Source organism: Pelecanus crispus, chromosome 7, assembly GCF_030463565.1.
Source record: "Pelecanus crispus isolate bPelCri1 chromosome 7, bPelCri1.pri, whole genome shotgun sequence".
Lineage (NCBI taxonomy): Eukaryota > Metazoa > Chordata > Aves > Pelecaniformes > Pelecanidae > Pelecanus > Pelecanus crispus.
Window position 1 is genome coordinate 20,890,288 of NC_134649.1, and position 25,749 is coordinate 20,916,036.

Here is a 25,749-nt window from a genome sequence, read left to right on the forward strand (position 1 = left end):
ACTATGGTCTTTTGTATCCTCCTCTGTTTTATCCTTGTTTTGGCAATGGGGAAACAAACAAAACAAAATTAAGATTTAGAAGCAGCACCTCTTTATTGATCAGTCATTGTAGCTTAGAATTTTAGGATAACTGCCAAGCATTAAACAGAACAGCATGCAGTCAAAATGCAACGTATGTTATAGTTTCATATTGTGGATTAATGTAAAACTTGGGATCATCCAAGAGACCTGCTGTAGCTGAATCGCTGATGACAGACTCCTTAGCAGTTTTCCTTTCCTAAGATGGAATGTTGCCGATTATCTGCAAGAATATTTCAGAGGCAACCTCTAAATGCCAGCCAGATAATTCTATAAAAGAACAATACGTTTCATGAGCAGGATGAGATTACCCTATCCAGCTTCCACCACAACCATCATGCCATCAGAAATTTTAAGTCCACACTTATGCCCATCAGTATCAACGTAGCTCAGTATTGTCAAGTCCTTGTTCAACTAGAGAAGGAGATTCTACATCAATCCATATGAATCAGTTTAACAATTTAGGTATAAAGTTGGAAATATATTTAGTATCTCAGCATTTTCTACACAGTCTGTGTAAGATGGAGGCCTACAAAGATGCTTTCACTCAGTCAGCCATATTGTCTCTTCTTACTCTTCAAACCTTAAGCAGAAAGTAACCCATGTTACACCTTCAAGATCATTTGATGATTCAACCCAGTCTTTCAGCTTCACAAGAGATTTAACATCTGATCAAAGTGAACACTAGGCTAATCATTATGCAGTGCAAAATTCCTATAGTCCAGTGAACTGATTAATAATCAAGTAAATTTTATTAATAATCTTTAGGATTATTTGAAAATTGATTTCAACAATCCATTTGCAAACTTGACAAAGATTGAATTATACTACATATCTAATCTTCTTCCAGAAAGAATCAAAATTTCTGCTGGGGGCAAGAAGCCTCATTTCATCGTTCAGACCTTCTGTTCAAATTATATAGATCAAATTAGGTGATGAGTGACATATTTCCTAGGGCACCCAAAATTATAAGTGTCACCTGGCATCTCTACAGCTGAATAGTGGCTGATGATCTCTTACCTCGCAACTCCACAACTGACTGTTCTGCTCTTGGTCAACTTCAGTACTTAAAGCCTGTCTGAACACACCTTTTGAAGCTTGCAAAAATCACCAGGAACAAGAAGTCAAATGATTTCTAGAAAAGCTTCTTCAAAAACTGTTAGGCCCATGAACAATCATAGCTGACGCTGAATTTTGTAAAGCTATTGCATAGGACTGTTAAGGGCACTGAAGTAGCACTGCTTCATTGCTTTTTATTAGATTAAAAGTACATAATTGAATTTAAAAAAACCTGTTTGTTTTCCTAAGTACAGTATGACAAGTACAATCAGACACATGATGCAAGACCTGATCACATGATCTAATGATTCTATATTTTTATATGTTTTGGGTTTAAGTCTTATTTTATGATTATATAACTTGAGGTTACTATAATTCAGTATGTTTCCAATTCTATATTCCACATAAATAAGAGATACAAGTAGCTGACAGCATAAAGGTGAAAAAAAATTCAGGCCTACATGTCTATATATGCCAATTAGTACTTGAAAATTGATTTTTTTAAAAGTGGAAAAGCATGTTTCAAATTTAGTTACTGTAAATATAAACATAGTTTAATGCCAAGACATATTCTTCACTTTTTTTCCCCAATTATTATTTCACCACTGCTACCTACGATGCAAATGCAGTTGTTATAGCAATAGCTTCTATGACCTGGTGACCTGCCTAGTGGATGAAGGAAAGGCTGTGGATGTCATCTACCTGGACTTCCGTAAAGCCTTTGACACCATCCCCCACAGCATTCTCCTTAGGAAGCTGGCGGCACATGGCCTAGGCAGGCGTACTCTTTGCTGGGTAAAAAACTGGCTGGGTGGCTGAGCCCAGAGAGTTGTGGTGAATGGAGTTAAATCCAGTTGGTGGCCGGTCATGAGCGGTGTTCCCCAGGGCTCAGTTTTGGGGCCAGTTCTGTTTAATACCTTTATCAGTGATCTGGATAAAAGGATTGAGTGCACCCTCAGTAAGTTTGCAGATGACATCAAATTGGGTGAAAATGTCGATCTATTCGAGGGTAGGATGGCCCTGCAGAGGGATCTGGATAGGCTGGACCAATGGGCCGAGGTCAATTGTATGAGGTTCAAAAGGCCAAGTGCCGGGTCCTGCACTTGGGTCACAACAATGCCATACAACTCTACAGTTGGGGAAGAGTGGCTGGAAAGCTGCCTGGTGGAAAAGGACCTGGGGATGTTGGCCAACAGCTGGCTGAATATGAGGTGTCAGTGTGCCCAGGTGGCCAAGAAGGCCAACAGCATCCTGGCTTGTATCAGAAATAGTGTGGCCAGCAGGAGCAGGGAAGTGATTGTCCCCCTGTACTTGGCACTGGTGAGGCTGAACCTTGAGTACTGTGTCCAGTTTTGGGCCCCTCAATACAAGAAGGACATTGAGGTGCTGGAGCATGTCCAAAGAAGGGCAACAAAGCTGGTGAAGGGTCTGGAGTACAGGCCTTATGAGGAACGGCTGACGGAACTGGGCTCATTTAGTCTGGAGAAGAGGAGGCTGAGGGGAGACCTTACCGCTCTCTACAACTACCTGAAAGGAGGTTGTAGTGAGGTGGGTATTGGTTTCTTCTCCCATGTAGTTAGCGATAGGACAAGAGGAAATGGGCTCAAACTGCACCAGGGGAGGTTTAGGTTGGATATTAGGAAAAATTTATTTACGGAAAGGGTGGTCAAGCATTGGAACAGGCTTCCCAGAGAGGTGGTGGAGTCACCATCCCTGGAAGCGTTCAAAAAATGAGTAGACATGGCACTTGGGGACATGGTTTAGTGGGCACGGTGGTGTTGGGTTGATGGTTGGACTGATGATCTTAGAGGTCCTTTCCAACCTTAATGATTCCTAGTTTTTGCTTTCATTAAAAAATAATCCAGCCGCCAAGCCAGGAAACATGAAATTATTACTCTACCCTTAATTGGGTTAGCAGTGGACTTTGTAGTGTTAATGGTTGGACTGGATGATCTTAAAGGTCTTTTCCAACCTAAATGATTCTATGATTCTCTGTCAAATGCATCATAAATGTGTTCAGGAGGAAGGCTAAGTCTTTTAATTAAGATATCTATTAGGTTCTTAACAAATACACACTCCCAGCAATGTAGAGAAAACTCTCTGAAGTTTTAGAAATACCTTGATCCATCCTCTAATACTGGGGTTAGAACTAGTCACAATCCAGTAAGATACTGGATACTGCGCACACATTCTAAAGGTGATGAGATCCCACCCCTGCCCCAAATTGCACAGAATTGCAGAGTAGGGAGGAAAGCAATCAACCACAACAGTACTGCTCTTTGCATACATTTACTGTAACAGAGTTTCTAGTATTTTAGTGGGGCTTTTTTGCCACCAGCTTTTATAGTCACGCTACTATGTAATTTTAATTTTCTAAGATTAATAATTGTCTTTCACTGTTACAAAAATATTAACAATCTTGTCCTGATTCCACAGAGAGGTCCAATACAACTAACTACACCTTCTTGTGATACGCACTCAAAGAATGCTGTTCAGCCCAGTAAAAGAAGATCACTTGTCAATCAAGAAGTGACAAATGAGATTGTACATGTTATAATACAAGACTGACCATGACCACTTAATGCTTTTTCACAGGAGTTCTGTTCAAAATGGTCCGAACATAAACCAAAGCTGTGTAATGAGAAAGGCTGTTGTTTGAAGGACCCTTGCACCATTACTGAATAGCTTTGCTTATTGATTGGGCATCATTCTTTGCAGGATTGAACGAACAACAGATATGGGGAGTGGAAGCATGTAGTAATGATCACCTTTAATATTTATTCAAAATAAATATATATTAAGGTTATACATGCACTACCCCTCTCTGGAGCAGCTAAGGATAGCCATTAAAACGCAAATCCACTTGTCCCTAACCAAACCTATGCTGATGAAAATTAGCCTTTCTTGTGAAAACTGCTACAGACTCACGTCTTGGAGCAAATTTATCTTACTAGATACAGGAACTTAAGTGCTCATGACCTCCTAGCTCAAAACAGGCAGAGGTAATGCTAGTGCACAGCTTTTAAGACATGTCACTGCAAGGCCTATGCTAATGTAAATAAATTTGTCAGAGGTTCTAGCATATTACCACACAGCTAAATAGCTTCTCACAAGGTTGTCAGACTATCATCCCAATGATAGAATACATGGCCAGAGGTAATGCACAATTGTCCACATCACACACACTTCAGATTTTAGCTGCTGGCTCAGTAAATCCTCTGCAAAACGACTTTGCAAAATCTGAGAAGAGGATGTTTGAGCCTAACAAGCAATCCTGACAAAGACACCATTTCCCACTGGTATCAGCTTGCAGGGACGAATGCCTGCTTTAAAATTTAGAGCCCATGGAAGCACTAGAGCACTCCACATAAAAAAAAACCCACAGAATTTAAAAAAGAAAAATCTGTTAGTAGATACAATAAATATTATTTTCCTAGGAACATTTTCAGACAGATGAACTACTGCAGTTGAATATCTCCAGAAAGAGTGGAATGGGGGAGGGTGGCATTCAGCCTGAAAGAGCTTCACAGTGTGAAATTTTCTTACATGTTTATTCCCAGAGATCTGCAAGGATTCCAAGCCACTAGGATCACAGCTATACAGAGAAAGGCCAAAACTTGAATACTGTGCTGCAGTATCTGCTGGGCCACTGCCACCAGAAACACTTCCCTCCAGCCAAAAGGGCTTCCCAACCCAAAACTCCACTGTTGTGTTTCTGCTCAGTTAGAGAGAAACATTAACACACACCAACCAGGCAACACTGAGCAGCTTACCCTGACACTGCCTTTCTAGCTAGGCTTCCCCAAAGCATATCACCTGCAATTTGGGGGGGGGGGGGGGGGGCACAGAAATCAAGAAAAAAGGTTTTAAAAAGCCAGAAACACTCATTTCAAGTATACAGGAATTCACCTAACAGAAATTGTTTCATGTTACTTTCGTTCTGTTATGACCAAATTTAAGTTCTACCAAAGCAAAGTGGCTACACAAACCCAAGAAACTATACAAGACTACCAGTTTAAACAGGACTTGTAGTAACAGGATTTACATATTTCTTAATGCAGCCATAAGCCATCTTTTCTAGAACTTAAATGATAGTCTACACAGTAGTCTTAAAAAAAAACACAAACCAAAAACCAAAACCAAAAAATCCCACACAACAACAACAAAAAAAAACACAACCAAAAAAAAACCCAAACATCTCAAGATCTCTGTGCTTAACAGGAAGGCTTTAAAAAGAATCTGTTTAACTCAGCACTGCCGATGAAACTGAACAACGTTTTACTCGCAGCTCAAGAGGGATGTGGTCTAGTTAACCAAAGCTACGGCTCTGCTTTGTGAACTGCTCTGTAATAGCACTGTAATATCCTTTGAGTAGAAGTGAAAGATCCATCTATGTGGGCAAAGTGTAAAAACATTTAGAAAGAATCCATAACAGGAAAGCTCAAACAGTAGGACTGCTTTCCTTAAAGCAATTAATGCTAAAGAGTAAACTCAGAGTGAGGGGATAAGATGTGGTTTTGCTGTTGTTCAGAAGGGATCTGCCACATTTTTGCTCAGAAATTCAAACTACATCTATTTCAAATCTGTGCCATATGCTTTTATTTTTTTAAGAAAATGAAGAATGATTTATATGTTTTGATTTTCATCACTAAAAATACTTCATAAGCACTAAATACTATGACTACTACAATGCTAGCAATTAGCAGCTCCATTACACAATGAAGGATAAAAAGCAGTACTAGCTGAGAATACAACTCCTGGCTCTCTGCTTGGGTTCAGAGAGCAAAGCCAACACTAGAAGTGCTTTACAGGACTTGATTCTCCCTTTCAGGTATCAGTAATGCTGCACAGTGATGCTCAGCTATGCCCTTCAAACAAGTAAGCATAACAAAGAAACAGTTTACTTGAAGAGATACAGTCCAATGTACTGATCCACCCCATCACCCCCAGTTCTTCTAAAAAGCTCACCCTACCACATGCACACATCTTTCAGTAGGAAATAGTCTCTGCCAATGTCATGATAACTTTCTCCCACATCCCCAACTTACTTGATTTCAGTACTCCATTGTTTAAGTGAGAAATTGATGGCACTTGGTTGGACTGGTGCAGGTTGGGAAGCTGCTTGTTCCCCCACCAGGTCTGTAGGAGAAGTCTCCACAGCTAGAATATTTCTAGCTCTCTCTGCTGAAGCATTTTGACTTAGGATACTCAAATCTATTTAAAAAAAAAAAGAGAGAAAAAGAAAAATAGGCAAAACTTTCAATAAGTAAAAGAATAGTGGCTATATAAAGTCACATACTACTAAGCCTGCTAGTAATGTAGTTAGGGTTTTATTTTAAATTGCAACATAACTTTATAAAATGCTCTGTTCAAATAAACTTTAAAAATAGCAAACTGTTCTCCTCAGTGAGCTCCCATTGCAGCCACATACTTCTGATAACAGGACTCGTGTGATGCTCATGAAGCATTATTTCATGAGTGATTTACAATCTCAGTCAATACTGATTCATCTATCTTAAGCAGCTATAAAGCCATAAAAATTAAGGTGGATTAATCACATTAATCCACAAAAAACCCTTGTAAAACAAGCTCAGGTCTATCAGAACTCCTAAGTAAGGGTCACAAAAATACTGTGACACAGCTTTCAGGGTGCGCTTCTTCCTAAACATTATTCATCCTAAAAGTGAAACTGCTGCTGCAAGTCAGTGAGCTTTATGGGCTTGAGCCAGCGCTGTGCAAATCCAGCCTGGGCATTCCCAGAGCCAAGAACATTAGGCACAGGCACTACAGACACATCAGAGACCTACTGGATCAGCAAGGATTTATTAGCTCTGGTTAAGCTGAATGCAGCTATACCAAAATTCAACCAGCCAAACTCTCTTGTGCACTTGAGCCATTCTACAGATCAGACACAGGGCCATGCAGACATGCAGCTCAGTCAGGCCCAGCACTGCACACATGCCAGCAAACTCATGCAGGCTCTGCATGGCTCCACAGGAACCAGCCAAGAACTGGCGCTAGCCCTAAGCCAGAGCTAATAAAGTCCAGAGGATCCAACAGAACTAGCCAGGTCTCCAACATAACACACTGTCCAACACGTACTGTAGCATCTGTAGTATGTATGTTACCTCAGTATTTCCATTATCCTGGGTAGCTTGCTTTCTCCCTCACCCCTCCTCCAGCTGGCAGAGGGCATAGGAAATACAGAGTATGGAATATACTATGAATAGCAAAAGCATTACAGAGAAGCATAAAGTGGTTTATGGCCTTCTACAAACCCTCTGAACAGGCAAGTTAAAAACTAGCTCAGATGTAATTTTCAGACTACTCTCCATATCATTCACAAAGTACTGAAGTGGATTAGAAAATTTTGAGAACACCCTCAGACTTGATTCAGCAGTTATATTGGAAAGTAACACACTGGACGGGCTTCTGACCTAAATGATTCTCTACAGAAAGGGAAAAACCCTGGGAAATCATGATACCCTGTTATATCACTGGTGAGCCTTTCAGTCTTTGTTTTAACGATTACTTGGCACTAGTAGCAAGACCATCTTTCAGCAAGCTGTACCCTCTAATTACTCAGCAGATGGTTACTTTTAATCTTCAATATGGACTAAATAAAAGTAGAAAGAGCATTTTGTGACAAAGAATACCAAATATAAAAGATCATTGACACTACAAATCTCTCAAACCCTTGAAAAATGGCATCTGAAACAAAAGTATATTGTGTCATCTTTCAAATATAGGTACAAATCACACTGCCTTGACTTACTTTACGAACAGTGCTGGCAGAAACTTTTTCAGTGCCTTATCAGCCAAACTAAATTCCGAATTCTTTTGGACCTTGGCTGTTTGAGCTGAACAAAATTCAGCTAAGATAAGTTAGCTAAAACTAACTTTTGATCATATTCACTGTCTAATAAAAGGGGAACGATAATACAATAGGTTTCAACAAAAAAACCCACCACACCAAAAATTTCCAGACACCCAAAACCAGGCTAGAATACTAACATTCTGCTTTCATACTTACAGCTTGTTTCATCTCCTACCTGTATGATTTGACAAGACTACTAAATCTCTTTATAGAATTGCCCAGGTGAATTAATTGCTCAAGAGCTGAATTTCTAATAAATGCATTTCCTCTAACAGACATGCTAATCACTCTGGCTGAATCTTCTCTGACTTCTTGAGGTTGCTTATTGTACATGATCCCCTGCTTACACCAGCCAGCTGATTGGTTAGAGGTGTGGACTACACAGCAGATACAGCACAACAATGTAATGTGGTTGCTAATGCAATCACCATGAAAAAACTAATCTTGCTTTTAAACTTATTTCAAAACATAGCAATCTTATAAATACATGATATACCATTTTTTATTAATGCAAATCAAGAGTTGATGAATAGCATAACTAAAAACTGAAATTATAAAAACTACATTAACATTCAATCAATTCCAAGGAAAAAAAAACCCATATCCTATAAAGAATAAATCATTTCTTTGACTTCCATGGCAGCTCCATGACAAATACTACAGAATCATTTTTGATTTCTAAACTGGGGGTGGAAGGACAACAGGGGGAAAAAAAAAAAGGCAAGACTACAGTGAGCAATTTTGTTTCTGGACTGAAGACAGACTACTTCCCCATTTAAAACATTAGTGGTAGCATCTGTACTCAAGCACTAGCAAAACAAACCAATTTCTATGCTGCAGTATAAAGCACATCATCGAATGCACATTCACTTTTTTTTAAAAAAACAGAAGGCACGTATTTTAGTCATCAACATGGAATCAGAGCCTTAAAGAGTCCTCCAACTCTACAGAAAATTTTTGGAGTACTTGTTTAAAAAGAAGAAACAATCATCAATCATTCAGGCACTTTGCACTTTCCCCAGGAGAAATCCCTACTTAAACACTTCAGTTGATGATAAAGTCATCATTGTAATTTGTCCTCAGAAATGAGATACTCTAGATGCAGTTTCAAATTATACATAATGCGGTTTAACTGCAGGCTGTCCCTGAAAGGGATGGGTCTACTCAGCCCATGCATTTCATCTTGACATTCCTTGCACTGGATTTAATAATAATAATAAAATTTAAAATAAATAAATAAATCACACAAATTGGTTCAGCTTGCTGATCCAGAAAACCCCCAACAATTTACAAGAAAGGAAATATCAGATCAGTGATCTAAGGTGACTGGATTACGATTGCTTGATCTGATACAAAACAGGAGTGAGGGAACAGTATCTACACAGACTGCAGGGACAGCAGGTTAATTTCACACTGTAGTAAGCTCTGAGGGAAGTAGCATAAACAAGAAAGAAAAGAGATTTGGGGCCAAGTTACATATTATAGTTGATCTGATCCAACAGTCTGCTGCCAAAAGAGGGCAGTCCTGACTACTCCTTTACTCTGCCTTCCCATACTTGGCCACTATGCCTTGTTCCCTCCCTTCCATCAGCTCTGAAAGTCACCTGATTGCACAGTAAATATATTCCACTCATTAATCTAGCCAAAAAAAGAAAAAAAAATCAACCCTTTTGGCTAACTTTTGAACTCAACCAACTCAGCACAGGGGCAGACAAACACCACAAAATGCAAAAAGGGAGACTACATAGCAGAGAATGAAAAGCTGAAGGTAGAAAGGCAAAGGTTTGAAAGAGCAAAAGCCTGTTACCCTTTCCAACACCTGCAAGCTGTTACTAGATCTTTGCACACCAATACATACATTCTTGCAGCATATGGTTTGACAAGCTGCTAACTAGACTGTCTGCTGCCAGAAAGGTGATCTCAAACCATCCCACTTTGCATTCCCAACAATTCTCTTGAGCTAATCCTACCACTCATCTGTCCCCACAGTAAACCACTTCAGGAAGCTACACTGGCCAAAAACTAACCTGGAGAAAAAGATGTCTCCTGCTAGGTTGCACTCCATGCACTAGTGTAAAGAAGGGTGAGACTAGCACCAGTGCTAGATCAAGGGAGAGAGGGCATTTCAACTGGACATTTCTTCAATTGGTGACTAGCTGTTAGATTGGTGTAGCTGAAACACCAAGCCAAGCCCCTACAAAAACACATACTCTGAAGCCAGCTGTGGTTGAGCAAGCAGCCACAAGCAGACTGCTCTCAAATGAAAGCAGTAAACTGGGTTAGAGGACAATACTGCAGCATGGGATCTGAACTGGGGGAGGGGAGAGAGGGGTGGGGAAGAAAACAGCTTAACATTTCTGGTTTTACAGTATGAGCAAATTTAAATCAACAAAATATAAAATCTGTTGATGAAATATGTCTGACCTCAAGGCTCTGTTTAAACCCAGAAGAGCTTTACTAATGTCTAACTTGGCACAGAACAGGATTTTACTCAGTCTTATTTATGGATAACAGAAATCAGCAAGCAATCCATTTCTGTAATGGTTCAGGAATAAAACAATTCAGAAGTGCCTCAGCAATACAGTAAAAAACACAGAATAACTTTGTATAATACACTGACACATTTTTATAACTCTGACACTAGTCTAAAATTACATTTTCCTTGGCTAAAAGTATTATGGAGACTGAATTTCACTTATGTAGTATCAGTGCAAACTGCCTTCCAGTTTTAAAAGGCAGGAAATTTTTATCACAGTCAGATAGATCCACCACACCATACTTTCTTGGGAACAAAGTATGGTCATTCAGAATGCAAAATATACCTGTTCCCAATTAAACACTGGAGTTTACATCTCAGGATACTTAACACACTAAGCTTTGAAGATGTTGCAACTACTAAAAGACAACTTATCTAACCTAAACTGTACTTTGCCACCTAATGAAACCTAGTCATAGGACTACTCCATTTTACTTCATTTTAAAAAATTTGGTTTTAAAGAAATCAACTGGTTTCGTAAGAGATACAAAATCACACATGAAATTACATTTATGTTAAATAATCTTAGCATCATCAACAAATGCAAAGTTTGCACAGAATTAGTTGATAACAAGATGTGACAAAAAACTTCCTAAAACTGTTCTCTACCCCAGTGCTATGCCTTGTACTGATTAACTGACATTGAATAGAAACATGCATTCTGTTTTCACTCAAATTTTCAACCTACCAGGGTTGTCTTTGGCAACAAGACCTTTGGAAAAGTCACTTGGTGTAGGGGAAGTTCGGCTGTCCCTTTTTGCTGCATCAAGGTTGTTACAATATTCCCATCTCTTCTGTTGAAGTTCCTGAAGCCAGTATGTCATATCCTGACGAGTTGCAGCCTACAACACAAAGAACCAGAGCATTGATGAGATCACTGCATGTCTTTGGTATATGAATACAGTAGTTCCAAATGCAATAAAAAAACCAGCCCAGATAATTAGCAGACCAGCAAGATATCATCACCCAAACCCAATATGATTTAAAAGAAATAACCACCAATGTCCTAGGTGCACCTTGTGCACACATATACATCCCTGACTTTCATGCCAAATCCATTTTCCATTAGAAGTAGTCACATGCATTATTCTTCTCAAGTTTTACACTCAAACATTAGAAAACACAGCAGCAGCATCTTATATTTTACACACAAGGCATCGTTTAAACATATAACTACAAATCTGTATTAACCAAAAAAAAAAGATCCCATACACACTCAGGGAGATTCCCATTTTCTTTTTTTAACTTGCTTTATTACCAGCAGAAACCAATGAATTAATAATGCATTGTAATGCCTCCTACTTTAATGACTAAACCTACATACTGTGTTACTTGACGATCCCATGAGCTAACCAACTTCTATAGAAAGGTCATATTTAAAACAAAAAAAAAAACCCAGCATGAATATTTAATTTACAAGCCTACAGTCATTAACATGAATAGGTAGTAAGTGAGCAAGAATTCAAACGTATCTTTAAACTTCAGTAAGAATCACAGCTATAAGAGTCATTTCAAAGTGTGTCAAATGACAATCTACAAATATCAACAAGAGACTAAGTGATGGTAGCTGACATTGCAGGAATGACTTGGAAAAGTCATTTTGATTCCAACACACATCCTGTGCCAGCAGTCTAGAACAAGCACCCGACACTAGTAACACGGTATATGTTCAGGAACAAAAGTTAACACTTGTGAAGCACACAAGTGCTTATCTTTTAGCCAGTCTTTCTCCTACCTTCTCCCAAAGTGCTTGGTAGCATTATCAATGAAAAACCCTCATTACTTGGGCAAATGGCTGTGTTTACTCTTTAAAGACAACTTAATTTCAAATAGCTCCCTGTTCTGTTTATCACAACTGAAGAGGCTACCTGTGCAGGGCATAGCTGTGAAAGAATGAAGAGCAACAAACAACACTATACTTCCTTTGTAAGGAAATCTGTAAGTGCTGCATAAAGCACATAAATAGCACAGATTTGTCTTCATTTTTTATATGGGAATACTTTTGGTCTAGTCAAACTGAAGATCCATTTTACCATCATATTTTGACCCTCAAAGCAGCTAATTACAAGACAGAACATAAGCAATACAGCAAACAAGAACTGATGCTTCCCCAGGGTGCTCTCTCTGGCTCAGCAATCTGCCATCTTAGTGTTTAGCAATCATAGAGATAACTGTTGATTTTATGATTTGGCTTTTTGTACCCGTATGAGCTTTAACATCCACAACATCCTACAGCAAATGGCTCTGAAGCACTGTGCAAGGAAGTTAATCAGAAAACAGACACAGTTATTCCTGGAACTGCTGCTCCAGTTCCTCTCAGTACATCATACACATGTGAAGACATAAGATACATAAATCAGAACATTCATAAATCAAATCAAGCAGTGAAATAAACCAAATGCTGGTACAAGAGGACACTACGGGTTCACTTTTCTCAGTTGGTAAGAAAGATACGTAAGCAAGGTATTTCTAATCTGAAGTGGAAATTAGTTTCATAAATATATTTTTGCTTGCTCACAAGGAAACTGAAGGAAAACATTTCCTTTATAAAAAAGACATGGGAAAAGAATAGTTTAGAAGTGTCTATGAGGTTTCTCAGAAAGCATCAAAGAACCAGACACTGGGAAACATCAATCTACATAGCCATCACGGGCGGTTTTGGAATGCCCACAGCACAGGCTTTAAGTCTACAGACTCCGGTCACTTTTTGCAAAGAGTAAACATCTCCCCTTCTATTTCTAGCACGGAAGTATTTCCTTTGGAGTTTTATCCAGTGGCTAGTTTTCACTTTGGGTAAATTTGAGACCCTACACTCCCTTTAGACAGACTTGCACACAGGCCTTGTAAAGCAATGTTTTACTGTGCTCCAGCACAAAACCACCAAGAATTCAAAGAGCTTCCACTAACACAGGATGTAGTACTTAAGTGGTTCTCTTCACTACCACAACACAGCTAATGAGGCAACTCACCTGGAGTCAATTTAAGTGGTACCTACAATTAACTTCTGCCCATGACTAGTTCAACTTAATGAGTCTTTTTCACAATTTCTCCTGTTATCCTTTCCCCAATGGTCTTTAGAAAACCATGAACTGATTTTATTGGAGTTGCTCCCTGGTGTTGCTTTTAAATTCCCAATTGCACTTGTTCTCTGCTGAGCAGCACATACGCATCCTCAGTTTACAAGTGATGTCATTGTTACACATTGGGTCAGTGAGCAGTTACGCTCCTTCAATGTAAAACAGGATAGCAAAGCAGTACAAGTTTCTCACTCCCCTATTTTAAGTAATTTTCACACGAGTTACTTGGTACCCTGCCGGTGCTGCACTCTGCCTGTTATTTTGCCTTCCTTCCTTCACATGCACGGTCTTCCTTCTCTTGTGGAGTTTTCCACTCCCTTTCAACACTTCCCTGAGTTTATATAGGCATCTTAATTATTTACTTTACAAGTTAAAGAGTATCCTGCGAAAGGCTGTTAAGATGAATTTTGTTTAAACAAAATTAATCTTTGAAGCTTGTTGTTTGAAATGGACCTTTTTTTTAAATCACGCATAGAATATTTCAAGTCTCCTTCTTCCCCTACTCCTAAAGACAAATTTGCAAACATTTTTTTTAGTTCACTTTACCTGTCAAGGAAAGGAACACTTCCATGCTTGCCCCATTTCTCATAACTTCTCTGAGTATTTGGTTACTGCCCACCATGAGAGACAGAACATGTAACTAGGTGCAGCATCAATCAGATCTTGCAAAAAAGAAAAACTTACTTGTACTAAACTACTGCGTGGCTCTGCAGTAAGAAAGAACCTTAGCTAGTCACACCTTAACGGAGGTATTTCTGTGGGAAGAAAAACCACCATAAACATCATCTGAATGGCTGCGAGATAAGGAATTACTATTACAAATTTACAGGCAGCAGTACAATAAAATACACTATAAGTGAAAAGACAGACAGTCCCATGTATTTTTCAACATGAATGATAGAAAATTATTATAATTTACTTAAAACCATTCCCCTACATTCTCCTACTAAGGATGCTGCAGGAACTGCCTTCTTCCAATGCACACATGACATAAACAGAATTATTATTTCAGGAAAACAACTACCCAGTAGCGTCCTCTACCTGGACCCACTGGTGGAACATGTATGCCAATATTAAACACTTTCAGGAAGAGTCCAAAGAAATGGAACAAGCAGACCTGGCATTTCAAGGAAACTCATGAAAATTCTTGCCACAATCTTTTTCTGAACACAAACTCTCCCTCAAGCTTTTTTGTAAAAGGGAACATCACCAGAAAGTTTGCATTTCTTAAGATTTAGTAATCCTGCTATGCTCAAACAGGAAATTTGGAGCCAGATGGCTTTTTTGGAGGCAGCCCAATTTTTAATTAAAGCATTGCAACCACTAACCAGGAAAGTTAAAAACACCCTCGGAAAACAAATCACCTTCACTGCTGAGCTACCTTCTAAGCCAAGCTAGGCCTAGGCCCTAATGGTGTTAGGTCCTAAGGCAATACCATTTAAGCTCAAGCACCCCATTATTAATCACTGCCACATCATTAAAGTCTATTGACAAATTACAAGTAAAAGTTCCTAAATAATTCCGATTTCAGCAAGTCTGGTGTCCAAAATTTCAAGCATCTGGGCTTCAAAATCTGCAGTGTCTAGAATGCTTACTACTTGGCCAATAACCCAGAAAAGTTTTTTTCTTTAAGAAGTCTGTGCAATTTCTGTTCCCCTCCCAATTCACCACTGTCCACAGGTAAGTGACTAGACGCACAGCCTATCATCACTGGCCGGTGTTTCTTTGTTTCAAAAGTGAACTGTGTCACTATAAGACACTGCTTTAAAAATAAATGAGAAATAACCCCTTTGTTCATTTATTTATATTCATAATGCTAATTCTTTTCTCCCTTAATGACAGACCTCACTATGCAAACACAGGCAAATATTCACTTGACCGTATTACCAGCATTCTGTGTTACAGCAAGTATTTGCAAGACAAGGTCCTTTTGAAAATATTCTCAAACATAATCTATCTATAATTCATACAGTACACAGTTTTCTCGCTAAGGTCATGGTACCTGTTACATATTTTTAATGGAAAAGCTTTTTACATACACTTAGCTTCTTCTAATGTACTTTAACTGTTGGAAACATACAGAAAAGCTACAATCATGCAAGTGTCAGGTTGGTTATCTATGTTTCTAAATTATGAACAATTTGCCTTATTTGCTGTAAAGGCTACAGTATATTTTTCCTGAAATTGTTACCAAACTGGGAAGCAAACCCCAAGTATATCATACAGTCCTCAGCTCCCATTAAATGACAAAGACTGAGCAATCCAGATGATGAAATCATTACATTAACTAAAAACTGAGGCATTATGAAGAAATAATGCATTCCTCAACAGCACCATCATTTCAATCTGGAATTCCAGTTGCTTATTTCTTACTGCTCTTCTCAGTTTATAATACTGAATGGGAAAGACCAGATCACAAGATCTGGAAATTTTGAAGCAGCAGCAAATTGAGGAAAACAAGGCATGTGAGTTAGAGGGTGAAGACTACAGTTGACTTGACTTTATTCCTCGTGCTGTGTGTGTAATGTTTTCTTCATACATTAAATCACATTTATTTTTAACGGGGGCTGGATCAGTTGCAGGGGGTGGTGGTGGTGTTCTGGTTTGTGGGTTTTTTTTTTAATTTAACATCTTGAATTAATTTTTAATTCTCTTTCTACCTAATTTAGCTGCAAGATGTTTTTAAAGGACTTAAAGAACTGTCATGTTGGGTAGAAGAAAATTAATTCCAGCTGCAAAAGCCTTATCCCTTGGTGAATCACACAGCCACAAAATGCCAGCTGGTCCTGCAATATCTCTCAAGATTTTCATTAATCCCTTATTTATTATATAAACACCTGTAACATAATAGCATTTTTATGGACAATCACTTGGCCGCTTTAGGGCCATCATAGATACAAAACTTTTTTTTTTTTTCTGCTAATTACAGAAATGACCTTGACTTCCTTAACTGGCACCTTTTCTCAATCCCCTTAAGGGAAACATGAAGAGAGCTCCAATCCATGCAGGTTCTTTCCTAGAGAGTACAGGGAAAAAAAAGAATACAAAAAGTATGGGCAGAGCAGTAACATCAGACTAAAAGATACCAAGAAAAACACGAAGAAGGAAACTCCCTGTTCCTTACGCTTGCGCATTGGTGTTGAGTATGACCTGTATCTTCATGACTGCAGAAGACACCCAAGGCTGCTTACTGGAGTACTGTTTGACAGAGTAGTTACTTATTACACAGGTGGCATATACTATTTCCCACTATAATCCTAATCATAAATTACATGTTTGTCAACAAAGGCCCTCCTATCCAAAAAGGATCCTCAAAACAAAAGATGCATTATGTATTTTCCTGGACATTTCCACACAAAAGTCATCAGGTGCTAATTAAAAACAAACAACAAACCCTCAAACTATCAAAACTCAAAGCTTACACCAAGTCCGCAGTTTTAACTTCTGTAACATAGAGCTATAACACTCAGGCTATAAAGGCAGATTCATGGAAAATGATAAAAACTTTGGTTACGGCTATACAAAGAAAAAGGTAGTTTTTACACGTGATTGCATGCAAAACTGCTGATTACACTGCTTTTTCTTAACCAAATATAGTTAAAATTATTATCATGTTAGTTTTCCAGTTAAATAACTTGCTGCTTCTTTAGTAAAGTATGTTAATGATTCCTTATATTGACATTCGTATTTATCAAAACAGAATACTGAAGAGCTTCATACAATCATGTTCTACAATCTCAGCATTTATTACCATTGCTTAAATCTCCACTGTTAAATAAGTGTACAAGAAAGATCTTTTTCAATATTCAGTAGAAAGTTCTGCTGTTTTACTTTAAGAACTTTACGGATTATCGTCTAATATTAAGGATCTTGCTAAAAAAGAACACAGTTCTTTCTGCGAGAGAAAACTCACACTCAACGTGCAAGAACATTCCTTAATAGCGATCAAAAATAATGGATACTCAGGAGAATTTATTTCTTCGCTACTGAGTGGAAGTGGTTTCCTTCGTTTTTTTTTTTCCCTAGGCATGACAATAAAGGAAAGCCAAATAAAACAATCCTAGCATTTACCTCTCGTCGGATGAGAGTCTGAGCCCTCGCAAAGACAATGTGATAAGCAGCCTCTGCTACTCTCAGGAAACAATTCTCCCTCCTCCTCTTCCTTCCTCCCAAAGCAGTCTAGATGCAGACTTCTGCCACACATCATCTTTTCAAAATAAACACCCCAAAAGTGAAAAACAGCCACTCCCTTTCGACTTCCAAAACCGCAACCCACCAGATTTTCTTGGAAGTCTTTTTTCTACCCAGAGGCTTCCACAGAACCCCCTCAACAAGCCAGCTTGCCCACCCTGCTCCCACAGGACCGCGCTCACCAAAAGCATTTTCTTTCCCTTCAGAAGGGCGCTTCAAAAACAAAATCATAAAGGAAAAAACATTACGGTAACGCTAGGGATAGCCTGGTACTGCCGATCTACTGCGCGTTCGCGAAGCACTACTTTTCCTCTGTTAAAATAAACACGCAAAAGGCAGCGGAGGGCAGCCCCGCTTCGGAGGCGGAGGGCCGGGAAGGGCCGGCCACGGCAGCGGCGGGCAGCGAGCTGCCCCCGGCGCCCCCCGCCTGCCCCAGCCCGCCCGGCGGGGCCGCCCCGGCGCTGAGGGGAGCGGGGGGGGCGGGACGGGTGCCGCCGGCCCCCGGCCTACCTTGAGCACGGCGACGGCGCCGGTGGGGCTGTGCACCTCGAAGGCGGCGGCCTCGTCCCCCGCGGCGGCGGCGGCGCCGGCCTCGGGCTGGTGGTAGCTGAAGCAGGCGGAGGCGATGTCGAGGTGCCCGAGGGGCAGCGCCTCCTGCGGCCCCTTGAAGTAGTAGAGGTAGCAGCGGCGGGGGTCGAAGACGAACCAGCGGCTGCGGAAGCCGCGCAGGGGGCCCTTGCCCGACAGCTTCTGCAGGTACCCGCAGAGCTTGGGGGTGCCGGGGCCGGCCTGCTCCCCCGCCGGGCCGCCGCCGGGCCCCGCCGGGCCCTCCTCCCCCTCCGAGCCCGCCGCCGGCATCGCCTCGCCCCGCCGCCGACGCAGCCTCGCCCCGCCGCGCAGGGAGCCGGCTCGGCCCGCGCCGCGCCGCCTCACGGGACTTGTAGTGCGGCCGCCGCGGCCCGGCCCGCCCCGCCCCGCCCCGCCCCGCCGCCGCTCGCCGAGCCCCCGCCCGCGGCCGCGGGCAAAGCCGATGGCCCAGAGGCGCCCTGCCCCGGCTGCCGAGCACGGCGCCGGTGCCCGCCGGGACAGCGGGGCCGCGGGGCTTCGGCCTTCGCACGGCCCCTTTTCCGGGAAATGGGCACGGCACCGGCCGCTGCTGACGTGGAACGCCGCCTACCCCGAGGCGCTTCGCGCTGCCGTCTGCTCCTCTAAGGCGCCGTCCCTTGCCTCATTGCTGCCGGGCTCCAATACCTTTGTGACCACATTAAAAAGTATTTTCCAAATCGTGGTCTAGCCCACGACCGGATTAAAACCCTTGCCTTGTTGGGAGCTGCGGCACTCGTTTGTAGGCTCCCATTCCGAAATTTATCTCTGCCCCAGCGCCTTGCCTGGCGGCGTAGCAGTAAGCGAAGGCGTGCATGGGCTGCACGATGCCCTCACAAGATCTCTGCAGTGTTTGATCTTACTTAACCAAACTCTTGCTGCTCTGCCTGTTGATGGGCATTTAGAAATCACTCCCAAATCGTATTATTTATGGGAAAAATTACGGAGCGTGTAGGCAGCAATGGGTGAAAAGCTGTAGCTTACCAGGTTTGGACTTGTGAATGGCTACAGGCCAAACTCTTTACATTTTTATGTTTCACTGAAACGTCTAGCACGTTTTGGATGCTTAAGGAGCTTCTAGTGTTAATAATAGAGAACTTCTGTAACAGAAAAATTCAATGTGAAGAGCTGAAGTTGCCACAGGGAGGTATACATAATTCCTCCTTGTGTTTGGAACACAGTATATGCCTATTTCCATCAAACGTGCTTAACACTCTGAGTACAGAGAAAACAGTCTAATGTGGCATAATCATCCAAAAATGGGAGGAGACAATTCCATGTTTAATGACATTCAGCTTTTCATTCTCAACTTTAAATTCAGCACAACTGGTTTGCTGTCAAAATAGTTGTTGCAATGGTTGGAGCTGATGTTTGCAATGGCACTTTTATTAGGATTATGCTATTTATGAACTAGGTTCATCTGACTGAATTCTGACAGTTTGGAAGTTCAAGTTATCCAGAAATCCTAAATTCCCCAGAGCTTCTTACTCTGTCCTCATTTTTTAATGCCTTGATTAATTTCTCAATAAAAAGTAACTGTCTCATAGAATCATAGAATCATTTAGGTTGGAAAAGACCTTTAAGATCATGCAGTCCGACCATTAACCTAACACTACAAAGTCCACCACGGAGACCAGTGACAAGTGGAGTCCCTCAGGGGTCTGTACTGGGACCAGTGCTACTTAACATCTTCGTCAATGACATAGACAGTGGGATTAAGTGCACACTCAGCAAGTTTGCAGATGACACCAAGCTGAGTGGTGCGGTTGACACGCCAGAAGAACGAGATGTCATCCAAAGGGACCTGGACAAGCTGGAGAGGTGGGCCTGTGTGAACCTCTTGAGGTTCAACAAGGCCAAGTGCAAGGTCCTGCACCTGGGTCAGGGCAACCCCCAATATCAATACAGGCTGGGGGATGAAGGGATTGAGAGCAGTCCTGCGGAGAAGGACTTGGGGGTACTGGTGGATGAAAAGCTGGACATGAGCCAACAATGTGCGCTTGCAGCCCAGAAAGCCAACCGTATCCTGGGCTGCATCAAAAGAAGCGTGGCCAGCAGGCTGAGGGAGGTGATTCTGCCCCTCTACTCTGCTCTGGTGAGACCTCACCTGAGTACTGCGTCCAGCTCTGGGGCCCTCAGCACAAGAAGGACATGGACCTGTTGGAGAGGGTCCAGAGGAGGGCCACAAAAATGATCTGAGGGCTGGAGCCCCTCTCCTATGAGGCCAGGCTGAGGGAGTTGGGGTTGTGCAGCCTGGAGAAGAGAAGGCTGCGAGGAGACCTTATTGCAGCCTTTCAGTACTTAAAGGGGGCCTACAGGAAGGATGGGGAGAATCTTTTTAGCAAGGCCTGTTGTGACAGGACAAGGAGTAATGGTTTTAAACTAAAGGAGGGTAGATTTAGACTGGATATAAGGAAGAAATTTTTTACAGTGAGGGTGGTGAAGCACTGGAACAGGTTGCCCAGGGAGGTAGTGGAGGCCCCATCCCTAGAAACATTCAAGGTCAGTTTGGATGGGGCTCTGAGCAACCTGATCTAGTTGAAGATGTCGCTGCTCAGTGCAGGGGGGTTGGGCTAGATGACCTCTAAAGGTCCCTTCCAACCCAAAGCATTCTATGATTCTATGATTCTATGATATTAAACAAGACTGGACCCAAAACAGAGCCCTGGGGAACACCGCTTGTGACCGGTCGCCAACTAGATTTAACTCCATTCACCACAATTCTCTGGGCTTGGCTACCCAACCAGTTTTTTACACAGCAAAGAGTACGCCCATCCAAGCCATGAGCCACCAGCTTCCTAAGGAGAATGCTGTGGGGGATGGTGTCAAAGGCTTTACTGAAGTCCGGGTAGATGACAACCACAGCATTTCCTTCATCCACCAGGCGGGTCACCAGGTCATAGGAGGAGATCAGGTTGGTCAAGCAGAATCTGCCTTTCATGAACCCATGTTGGCTGGGCACGATCCCCTGGTTGACCTGCACATGCCTGTTGAGCGCAGTCAAGATGAACTGCTCCATAATCTTTCCTGGCACCAAGGTCAGGCTGACAGGCTTGTAGTTCCCTGGATCCTCCTTCCAGCCCTTCCTGTATTATGGGCGTGTCCTGGTTTTGGCTGGGATAGAGTTAATTTTCTTCCTAGTAGTGGGCATAGTGCTGTATTTTGGATTTAGTATGAGAATAATGCTGATAACACACTAATGGTTTAGTTGTTGCTAAGTACTGCTTATGCTAGTCAAGGACTTTTCAGCTTCCCATGCTCTGCCAGCTGCACAAGAAACTGGGAGGGGGCACAGCCAGAATAGTTGACCCAAACTGACCAAAGGGCTATTCCATACTATATGACATCATGCTCAGTATATAAACTGGGGGGGGTTGGCCAAGGAGCCACGATTGCTGCTCAGGAACTGTCTGGGTATCAGGCAGTGGGTGGTGAGCAATTGCATTGTGCATCACTTGCTTTGTATATTATTATTATTAATATCATTATTATATTGTTATTATTATCATTACTATTTTACTTTATTTCAACTATTAAACTCTTCTTATCTCAACCCAGGAGTGCTTCTCACTCTTACTCCTCCAATTCTCTCCCCTATCCCATCGGGGTAGGGGGAGTGAGCGAGTGGCTGCGTGGTGCTTAGTTGCTGGCTGGAGCTAAAGCATGACAGGGCATCACATTGGCAAGCCTCCAGTCCTCTGGGACCTCCCCTGTTAACCAGGACTGTGGACAGATGATGGAAAGTGGCTTGGCGAGCTCCTCTGCCAGCTCCCTCAGTACTCTTGGGTGGATCCCATCCAGCCCCATAGACTTGTGAGCATCCAGGTGGCATAGCAGGTTGTTAACTGCTTCCTCCTAGACTATGGGGGCTCCATTCTGCTCCCCGTCCCTGTCTTCCAGCTCAGGGGTCTGAATACCCTGGGGATGACTGGTCTGGCTATTAAAGACCGAGGCAAAGACAGCATTAAGTACCTCAGCCTTTTCCTCATCCTTGGCAGCAATGTTCCCCCCCGCAAATCCAATAAAGGATGGAGATTCTCCTTGGCTGTCTTTTTATTAATGTATTTGTAGAAACATTTTTTATTATCTCTTACAGCAGTGGCCAGGTTGAGTTCTAGCTGGGCTTTTGCCTTTCTAATTTCCTCTCTGCATGACCTAACAAGATCCCTGTACTCTTCTTGAGTTGCCTGCCCCTTCTTCCAAAGGTGGTAAACTCTCCTTTTTTCCATGAGTCACAGCAAAAGCTCCATGTTCAGCCAGGCCGGTCATCTTCCCCGCCGGTTCATCTTATGGCACACGGGGACAGCCCGCTCCTGCGCCTTTAAGACTTCCTTCCTGAAGAAGGCCCGGCCTTCCCGGACCCCTTTGCCCATCAGGACTGCCTCCCAAGGGACTTTCCCAACCAGTGTCCTGAACAGGCCAAAGTCTGACCTCCGGAAGTCCATAGTTGTGGTTTTGCTGCCCCTCCTCCTTACTTCGCCAAGAACTGAAAACTCTGTCATATCATGGTCGCTAAGCCCAAGACGGCCTCCGACCACGACATCTCCCACGAGTCCTCTGTTTGTAAACAGCAGGTCAAGTGAGGCACCTCCCCTGGTAGTCTCACTTACCAGCTATGTCAGGAAGTTATCTTCCACACACTCCAGGAACCTCCTAGACTGTTTCCTCTCTGCTGTGTTGTGTTTCCAGCAGAAGTCTGGCAAGTTGAAGTCCCCCACAAGAACCAGGACTTGCTATTGTGAGACTTCTGCCAGCCGCTTATAGAATGCTTCATCTACCTCTTCATCCTGGTTGGGTGGTCTATAACAGACTCCCAGCAGCACATCTGCCTTGTTGGCCTTCCCCCTCATCCTTATTTGTAAGCGCTTGACCTTTTCATCACGATCATTGAGCTCTATACAGTCAAAACACTCCCTAACATACAGAGCCACCCCACCGCCTCTCCTTCCTTGCCTATCCCTTCTGAGGAGCTTATAGCCATACAATGCAGCACTCTGGTCATGAGAGTCATCCCACCATGTTTCTGTGATGGCAACTAAGTTGTAGCTATCCTGCTGCACAAGGGCTTCCAGCTCCTCCTGTTTGTTGCCCATGCTGCGTGCATTGGTGTAGATGCACTTGAGCTGGGTTATCAATTGCACCCCAACATTGCCATGCCACCCTTGGGCTCCTCTCTAGCAAGCCTGGTTCTATCTCCTTCCCGCTTCAAACCTAGTTTAAAGCCCTCTCGATGTGCCCCGCCAACTCATGGGCGAGAATCCTTTCCCCGCTCATCTACCAGACAATATTCTCATTCTGTGCTGAAGGATGTAAAGGATATAAAGAACCTGAATATTCAGTGTGGTTTACCATGGGTTCCATTTTGATGTTGACATAAGGGATTGCAGAATTCTTCAAGTCCTCCCCTCCGGATGTCACCTACTGATAAGAAATGTGTTGAGTGAGGAAATAGCCAGTGTTCTGTCAGCAGAGAAGCTTGAGTAATTTGTTATCGAAACTGAGGTGTGGAAGTTATCTTCCCAGTCAACTCACATGACATGAAGTGTGTTCCACTGAAAGATTAAATGTTGCAAACTAAGGCTAGACTTTTTTTTCCTTTTTTTTTTCCCCCAGGCTAGAATGACTGATTCTGCTCTGTCAAAAGTTGAGGCTTTGTTAGTAAATGTGGAAAGTAAGAAGGGTTGATCCTGCTTAAACAAGTCAATAACATTTCTTCCATATATACTGCTCAGTACCTTCTTCCCCAAATACAAAGTATTCTTGGTCTTTTGGTAGCATCATACTCTTTCTTGGCAAGTGTCATTTGCCAGAACGTAAGTTACACAGGGAAAACCCTGATTCTCTTTAGAAGCTGGCAGTTCCTTATCTCAGTCATTTAGACAAGTTTAAGTGCCCCAGCACTTATCCCTGATCTGTTACATTATCTCATCAATTTAGTGAAGCATGGCCTTGTTCTTTGCTTTTTTTTTGGTTTGGTTTGGTTTTGCTTTGTTCTTTGCTTTGTTCATGAGCACCCATGACTCCTACTAGCTATCAATAATTACAGCTTGCAGCAAATCACAGAGTCAATTTCTAAAGCCTCAAAACTTTTGCTGTCACTACTTCTCTCTTTTAATTTTCTGTTCAGCTTCCTTAGAACGCTCAAAGCAGGAGAATCCCCTAATTTCACAGTTGATTCATGTAAACAGAAAGTTCCCCTTCTTGGGAAATAAATTCCTTATTTCATGTATGCCCTTTTTTTTCACAAACAGATCCAGATGTGGACTGGTAAATAACAGCAACTTATTTCTAAGTTGCTGTGGTGAATATAAATGAAAACAATGCTCTTCCCTTTACCTGCTTCTTCCTTTCATGTTTTCATGTCTGGAATGCACAGATGATATAAGTGACATTCTGTTGCTAACAAATGTGTAGAAAACAGATATAAATAGCATCTCACAAGATGAGATTTTCCTCCTGCCCAGAGGTGAGGGCCAGTGAAGCTTTTGGTGTGCATGTAACTCCTAACCATAGTGCAACAGTCAAGTAAACTTTACATATAGCGGAACAGTGGTTATACTCCCAAAAGAACCACAAAGCTTGTCAAACATGAAAATATGTGAAATTCTCTTTTTTCCTGGCATGTTTTTCTCTCCTAAAAATTAACAAATCTTTTAGTAATAGCACTTTTGGCTTAACAAGCCCATCTACTACACATAAAAAATAAAACTGTATTTACTCTGAAAAATGAGAGACTGCTCTAACTCATTACAATTGCAATGGTTTTATCTTATAATGAATATAAGCATTCACAGTTCTTGAATAAGTTCACATTTTATTCTTAAAAAGAAAGTAAAAATGCAAGAAAAAGAGTGAGTCTATCATTAGATACGGAGGCAGAGAGAGTACAGAGGGTGTATATACCAGGCTCATGCTGTCATGTTTATGGAAGTGCAGGAAACACCAATAAATTACAAGCAGCACATCTGCACCATGCTTTTGGTTAAAGTGAGATCATAGCTCCAAAATTAGCATGGCTCAGTGTGTACACTGCTTCCTTTCACAAAACAGAAAGCAAAAATGACTTTGTCTCTTGTCTGACGTCTTCTGAGATATAGGGTTGCAGTTAGAGGTGAAACCCAGAATTTTTCAGAACTCACACTAATCATGTACTGGTTTTTGTTTTCCAGAACAATGGAACTACAGACAACTGTCCCCTTCAAACCCTCTCCCACACAGTGTCAGTCCAAACCTGCATGCTGAGATACAGGCTAAACAGTTACTTTTATTCCATTTTAACAAATATTTTGCAGGTTCTTGCAAAATGTTATCCATGACTGTCACTGACA

General features: G+C 41.9%; 1 protein-coding gene across 1 annotated transcript in view; it reads right to left on the bottom strand.

Annotated features, from left to right (window-relative positions):
* Window positions 1-18,676, bottom strand: part of TBC1D2B (TBC1 domain family member 2B) — a 35,385-nt gene extending 16,709 nt beyond the window's left edge. The window contains exons 1-3 of the mRNA XM_075713877.1: window positions 18,329-18,676; window positions 11,239-11,392; window positions 6,186-6,351 (exon numbers count right to left, since the gene is read on the bottom strand). Coding sequence (XP_075569992.1) covers window positions 6,186-6,351; window positions 11,239-11,392; window positions 18,329-18,676 — 668 coding nt within the window. The remainder of the gene's footprint in view (window positions 1-6,185; window positions 6,352-11,238; window positions 11,393-18,328) is intronic.
* Window positions 18,677-25,749: the final 7,073 nt, after the last annotated feature.